The sequence below is a fragment of the Anomaloglossus baeobatrachus genome, chromosome 1 (genome assembly GCF_048569485.1).
Source record: "Anomaloglossus baeobatrachus isolate aAnoBae1 chromosome 1, aAnoBae1.hap1, whole genome shotgun sequence".
Taxonomy (NCBI): Eukaryota; Metazoa; Chordata; class Amphibia; order Anura; family Aromobatidae; genus Anomaloglossus; species Anomaloglossus baeobatrachus.
Genome location: NC_134353.1, coordinates 650,888,434 through 650,896,028, shown reverse-complemented (window position 1 = coordinate 650,896,028; position 7,595 = coordinate 650,888,434). Strand labels below are relative to the sequence as shown.

The 7,595-nt window shown below is 37.6% G+C and overlaps 1 protein-coding gene across 1 annotated transcript; it reads right to left on the bottom strand.

The window, feature by feature from the left end:
• Positions 1–6,405: 6,405 nt before the first annotated feature.
• LOC142247588 (olfactory receptor 5V1-like) lies at positions 6,406–7,344 on the bottom strand. The gene has a single exon (XM_075319980.1). The coding sequence runs from the start codon at positions 7,342–7,344 to the stop codon at positions 6,406–6,408; it is 939 nt and encodes a 312-aa protein (XP_075176095.1).
• Positions 7,345–7,595: the final 251 nt, after the last annotated feature.

Below are 7,595 nucleotides of genomic sequence, written 5' to 3'. Positions count from 1 at the left end.
TTGCTCAGCAACTGTTACTCATTTTACAGTCATGTACAGGAGCATTTACAGTGTTCTCTGCTACATGAGAGAATTGTATTTTGAAAAACGCATGTCACTAGGATGGTCCGTGTGCCGTCCGTGTGACATCTGTTTTTTTCTCGCACCCATAGACTTACATTGGAGTGACTCGCGCGAGAAAATCACCAAAACGCAGCATGCTGCGATTTTTTTTCTCGGTCCGATTTGGACTGAGAAAAAAATAGCAGATCGGAGCTGCATTATTGCTTAACATTGGTCCGAGTGCAATGCGAGATTTTCTGCGAGTTAATCGCAAGTGTGACACCAGCCTTACAGTGATTCTGGGATTTTTTTTTGACACATTGTACTTTATGTTAGCAGTGAATTTATATCAATAAAATTTGGATCTATTTATTAAATAAAAAAATGTGTAAAAATTAGCAATTTGAAATTTGAATTATTATTTCTTATAGCAGATAGTCTTACCAAACAAAATTAAGGATATAGTTTCCAAAATGGGGTCATTTTGAGGATTTTCTGCTGGTCTGGCACATCTCTGTAAACACTTGCTTCAAAAGCCAAATATTGATTTGTTGTCTGACTCCTGCCGTATGCACACAGCAGTTTCTAATGCCTTTTTGGGTATTATAGCATTTCGGAAAAATGGCTTTATAATTGTGCTGTCAATTTCTTCCTATTATTTCTTGTGAAAATGGAAAATTAAAAATTTAGAGCTAAAATAACTTTTTAGTAAAAAACATTTTTTTCAATTTCTCTACCAAGCATTATAGAATTTTGTGAAGTCCCTGTGGGTTCAAAATACTCAATATACTCCTAGATTTATTTTGGGTAGTGTAGCTTCTGAAATGGAGACACCGTTTTTTATTTTTATCGCTGTTCTGGCACAGTTAGGGCTCTAAATATGCTGTCTGCAAACTATTTCAGACATATCTGCGCTTCAAAACAAAAACATGTCTTTCCTTCTCAGCCATGTCATGTGTCCAAAAAGTACATATTGTATTTTCTTCATTTAACCCTTGTGAAAAAGAAAAACTTTGTACAAAAATGTAATTTTTAATTTTTGTATCCCTATGTTGTAAATGTTTGAGCCACTGTACCCCTAGATACATTTCTCCTTGATGAGTGTAGTTAGCAAAATTGAGTCACTTGTTGGGGATTTCTGTGTTTTTGAACACTTGAGGCCTTTGTAAATGTGACATGGTATCCACAATTCCAGTTAAAATTGTGCTCTTAAAGTCAAATAGTGCTTATTTTCCTTGGAGTCCTGTTGTGTCCCCAAACAGTAGTTGCCAACCACATCGGCGTACTCAGAGGAAATTGATTTACAAATTATGTGGTACATTTTCTCCTGTTACCCTCGTGAAAATGAAGAATTTGTCATGGACAAATATAATGTTTCAATTTCATGTCCCAATGTTATAAACTGAGAGATCGAAAAGGTGATTACACTCCTAGATGAATTGCTTGAAGGAAGTAGTTTCAAAATTTGCATCCTTTGTAGGGGTTTTCTGATGTTTTGGCACCTTGGGGATCTGCAAATGTGACATGGCATCAAGTATCAATTGCAGCCAAAACGGAAATTCAAAAGTCAAATAGTTCACCTTCCCTCATGTGCCATGCCTTGTGCCCAAACAATAGATTCCAACCACATAAAGGGTATTGGCACATTCAGTAGTAATTAGCTAACTTTTATTGGTTCATGCTCCTCATTACTAGAGGTGAAAATGAAAAATTTGAGGCTAAATCAACATTTTAATTGAAAAAAATGTAATTTTTCATTTTTTTTATTTTTCATTTCACTTTGCATTTTGTCCTGTGAAGTACCACAAGGGTTAACAAAGTTCCTGAATGTGGTTTTGAATACTTTGATGGGTGCAGTTTTAAAATGATATCACTTTGGAGGTTTTCTGAAAAATATGCAAATCGAAGTGACTTTAAAACTGATCAGGTATGTAAAAAAAAAAATAGATTTTATAAATATTACTGAAAGAAATGTAAATTACTTTTAAACTTTTAGCCCTTCTAATATTATAATGAAATAAAAGGACATTTAAAATATGCTAATGTAAACATATAGATATAGGGAAATATTACTTATTAACTACACAGGTCTTCAATGGTAAAATTGTTTGAAAATAGGTGATTTGTACATACTTTTGATTGGTGAACTCAGTAACAATATTGAAAAAATTCCATCACATACAATTTTTTTTCACAAACACTGACTCCATAGGCTTCCAAAAGAATAGAATTCCATAGAGTTCCAAAAGGAATTCCTTCCATTCTTCTTTTCCCAATTCAATGCTCTAGTGTATTGCAGTGATGTTCCTGGGCTGATTGAAAATGTAACATTGAGTACAATGTGAGCGAGTGGAGACTCTTTATTGATTCATAAGAAAAAAAAAAGGTGTGAAATCTGTGCTACTACACAATGGCAGCAAGTATGCTTCAGTGCCTGTAGGGCATTCTGTGCACTTGAAGGAAAGCTATCAGAATTTAGACTTATTTCTCAAGAAACTTAACTATGAGGATCAAGGATGGTCAATATGAGATCTGAAAGTTCTCTCTTTGGTCCTTGGACAGCAAGGAAGATACACAAAGTACCCATGCTTTTTGTGTGAATGTGACAGCTGGTAAAGGACTTATCACTACAGCCAAAAAGTTGTCCAATAAGAAAATCTTTTCAACCTGAAGTCAAGAATATAGTTGCAGAAAGTTAGTTGATCCCACTGAACTTCTCCTGCCACCACTCCACATTAAGCTTTGACTGATGAAGCAGTTTATGAAAGGTCTACCAAAAGAAGGAGAGACCTTCTGCACCTGTGTACCAAGTTTCAGGTACTATTTGAAGCAAAACTGAAGGAAGGCATTTTTGTGGGTATTGATATTTGAAAACTCAGGATGATGTGGTGGAAACAAAAATGAAAGCTGTCGAGAAAAGGGCTTGAGATTCTTTTAAAAAAGTCATGAAGAAATTTGTAGGTAACAAAGATCCAAAATGTATGTCCATTGCGGAGAACATGGTGAACCATCTCAAAGCCTGATATTGTCTGATGAATTTGAAGTTAAATTTTTTACATTCCCATTTGGACTACCTTCCTGAAAACCTTGGTTTCGTTAGGAAGAGTAAGTAGAAAAACTTCATCAGGATATCAAGGAGATGGATCGATGATACCAAGGTAGATGGAACATGAACATGATGAGAGAGTACTGCTGGATCCTTTACAGAGAAGATCTGCATGCCTTCTATGAGATAAAAGGTATCAAGAGAAGCTATATAGAGAAAAGTAAAAGGCACAATAATTCATTTCCAATAAAGTTGCAGAATGAATGTTGAAAAATTTTATATATAATATTGTGTACATTATGGGCTACAATAAAGCTTTTTCTTGTTCATCTCGCTTCAAACATAATTTCACATGCATTTAGTGCAAAATCCATACGTGATGGCTAAAAATAGAAGTGTTGATTTAAATAAGGGCATAAGAAAACATAATAATCAGTCACTGGATTTGAAAGAACACTAATAAACCCACATTTTATATACGTGTGCTATTTTTGTGTGGTAGTTCTTTGTGTTATAAGGATATCAATATTAAAAGTTGATAATATTATTGTAATATTTCATAATTAAAAGCAAATTATATCCACCTAAATTTACCACCATAATGTGTGTCTTGAAAAATCAGTAACAGAACCACTGGGATTAGCAGACGTATTTCTGGTATTACCACATAAACTGACACACGTCCAATTTGGAAAATGGGGCTCTGTCAGAAGGGTGAAAACTGGCTTTGACGCTAAAGGGTTTAAGGCACCTCAATGTTATAACTTAAACTGAGAACCTCCTTCAAAGGATCCTGGAATAGTTTGTCTTTTTCTTCTGTGCCTCTCCAATCTAAACTTATTCACCCTGGTAACAAAGGAGAAAAGTTTCCCTTCAACTAACAGGGTGTATACCATGACGAATTCAATGGGCATACACATGTTTTCATTAGCCATGTTTAGAGAATAACTAAACACCCACAGAGAAGTTCTGTGGCATATGCCTAGTTAAAAATTTGCACCAATATTTCTAGTGGGAATGATTTTGGAACAGATGGGCATTGACCAACATTTTTTTTTCCTAGAATCAGTTGACTAACACCAATTTGTGAAATTTAAATTAAAAAATGAAAAATGAAATGAAAAATCCTCTTTAACCCCTTCAGGACCTTGGATGGACTGATACATCTAAGATCACGTCTGTCTGTTTCTCTCCCTGCAGGTGGCGGCTGATCAGATAATGTGACATGTGTAGCTAACAGGCGTGGGTGGAGATTGGAGATCCACCTGCGCCTGTTAACCAGTTAAATTCCGCTGACAGCTGGATTTAAAGTGCATTGGCATAGAGAACGTCACTGTCCGCCACCATGACGTGACGACGGGGTGCAGATAGGTTGTCATGACAGTTGGGGGTCATCTAATGTCCCCTGTCACTGTCATGATGTAGTTTCTGTGAATATTGTGAAAAACTGACCCGCACATCCAACAAGTGTGAATAGGTGCTAGCTGAAAAAACATAGTAATTATAAGATGCATACAGCTGCACACTAAAAAGCCATCAATGTATAATGGAACTCTGGTACTGCATTACTGCTATATGAAAAAATGAGATTTTTAGTTTATGTATTGGCCAATACATGCAAGCCCAGAAACCAACGGCAAGGCAATCTCTACAATCCGGGTAGCTAACTCAAATGCCTCTATCTAGGTTAAAAACATTTGTGTTTGGGGAGCTAGACCAAAAAATCTAACTTGAAATGCCACTATTGGGACCAACCTCCATGTTTGGGCAGCTAGACTCCTGCTTTAAAGGTTATGAACACAGCCTGGTTTATAGGGCGGCGTGCTCAGTCAGAAAGAGACTCACTACAAATATTTAAAAAAAACTGACCAGCACATCCAACAAGTGTGAACAGGTGCTAGCTGAAAAAACATAGTAAATATAAGATGCATACAGCTGCACACTAAAAAGCCAACAATTTATAATCTATACCTTTATAGCAGGAGTCTAGCTGCCCAAACATGGAGGTTGGGCCAAATAGGGGCATTTCAAGTTCGATTTTTTTGGTCTAGCTGCCCAGACACGGATATTTTTAACCTAGATAGTGGTACTTGAGTTAGGTACGCGGATTGTAGAGATTGCCTTGTCGTTGGTTTCCGGGCTTACATGCATTGGCCAATACATAAACTAAAAATCTCATCTTTTCATATAGCAGTAATGCAGTACCAGAGTTCCCTTATACATTGTTGGCTTTTTAGCGTGCAGCTGTATGCATCTTGTAGTTCCTGTGAACACCTGCTGAGCGCTGCCATTCACCGGACTTTTATTTTGTATTTTTTTTTTAATAATAATTGTTTTTGTATGATATGAGATTTTTTTTTAAACTTTTAAGAGCACAAGGGGCGAGAAGCAGGAGGGCACAGTCTGGATTCTTCCTAATAAGTGGCAATGACTGCTGTGATAATTCTATAATCAATTCCTCCCATGCTGCCGCCATTAACAGACGGAGGCTGGCGATATTTAGTACTGGTTTCAGAATGATCTTATTCTACTGTGCCTATGTAATAATGATATTTAACTTGAAAGACAAAAAAGAGAGAAGGTGCTCCTGTGTCAACCTTGCATATGCAGGATTAGCAGAGGTGAGAGAGACACAACTCACCTGGTGGTGTTCTACAGCCGGCACAACTCCGATTAAGACAGGATTTTGATACAAACACTGCCGAAACATGTTCCTCCCTCCAATCCCCAGAACAACCATAACAGTGGGCCATGGACGGATGGACCAGGCAGGGGGTAGGTGGACAAGTGAGCGCTCTTCTAATTCACTGGGCTTAATGAGGGCTCTATGACAGCCCGATCATCTGTTGGGCTTGGAACTTGATTCCAGGAGGCAGGATGGCGTGTCTGTATGTGTGTCCAAATAACACTGCCGCATCAACCATCAGCTCCATGGGACATGGGCGCTTACTTGGATTGCTTCAATAGTGAAAAAAGATAGTAGATCGGGCGCTGTACGTCACTATACACCAGGTGGATTGAATAATATTTCATTGCACACCGCGTTTCCGGGATGTACCGCCCCCTTCATCACGTGGGAGCTGACGGTTGGTGCGTCCGATCTACCATCTTTTTTCCCTATTGAGACAACTGCAATAAAGGTGGCAATGAAAAAAAAAAAAAAGGCTTGTTAGTGATCGCCTTAAACAGGCATATTGGTGTAAGGTGTAAAAGTAAAAAACAAAATGATCCTCAAGGAAAAACACAAACAAAACTACAGGAACTACTACATTGCTAGATAGGTGGATTTCTCGCAATATATCGACATACTACATATTTCATGTATACATCTTTGAATAAAGTATTTTGTGTATACTCCTTTTCATGGCACCTTTCATCTCTTTATTCCTTAAACTATAGATAACTGGATTCAGGGCTGGGGTGACTACTGCATAGAGAAGAGACACAAGCTGGCCTTGTTCCATTGAATACCGAGATGTTGGTCTCATGTACGTAAAACTTATACTTCCGAAGAAGATGAGAACAACAATCAGATGAGAAGCACATGTAGAAAATGCTCTACTTCTACCCATCTTACCCTGGATTTTTAAGATAGCTGAGATAATTTGGATATAGGATACAAGAGTGAGGAAAAAAGAGCCAAGTCCTAAAAATCCCCCAGCAGTTAGGATAAGTAGTTTGTTTTGGAAGGTATCAGAACATGCAAGTTTCAGCATTGGTGGAATGTCACAGAAGAAGTGGGAAATCTGATGTGATTTACAGTAGGGCAGCCGGGCTGTGAATACAGTATGTATAATTGACGTTATAAAACCTGTAAACCATAGACTGGTGGCTAATTGGACACACTTTTGTTTATTCATGATTGTTGTATAGTGCATTGGATTGCAAATAGCCAAATATCTGTCAAAGCCCATTATGGAGAGGAGCAAACACTCGGTGCTACAGCAGGAGACATAAAAATAAAGTTGACTCATGCACCCGTTGTATGAGATCTCTGAACTCCCTCCTATAAGACTTATGAGTAACTTGGGCACAGTCACCGATGAGTAGCAAATGTCTAGAAATGCCAGGTTACCCAAAAAGAAATACATGGGGGTATGAAGTTTACTATCCACCCATATTGTTGTAGCAATGGTGAGATTTCCATACAGTGACAAGAGGTAGAACAGCAAGAATATGACAAATAGGAAGCACTTAACTCTATCATCACTGGATAAGCCAGCCAGAGTAAAATCCGTCTTCGATGTCCAGTTCATTGTATAAAAAAATCTGCCTGCAAAAAAAGATATTACATCATTTTTATTTCTTGTCGTTAAATTTCTTTGAGATTTCATACAATATACACATCAAATTAATAATCTTATTAATGCTGCTTCTTCCGTTTATTTGTGTAGACTATATGGTAAACTGTTGAGACCCCCACCATTTGTGAAAATGGGGTTCCCCTGTTCCCCTTTTGCGTACAGGTAAGGCCCCTTTCACACATCAGTGATTCTGGTACGTATGT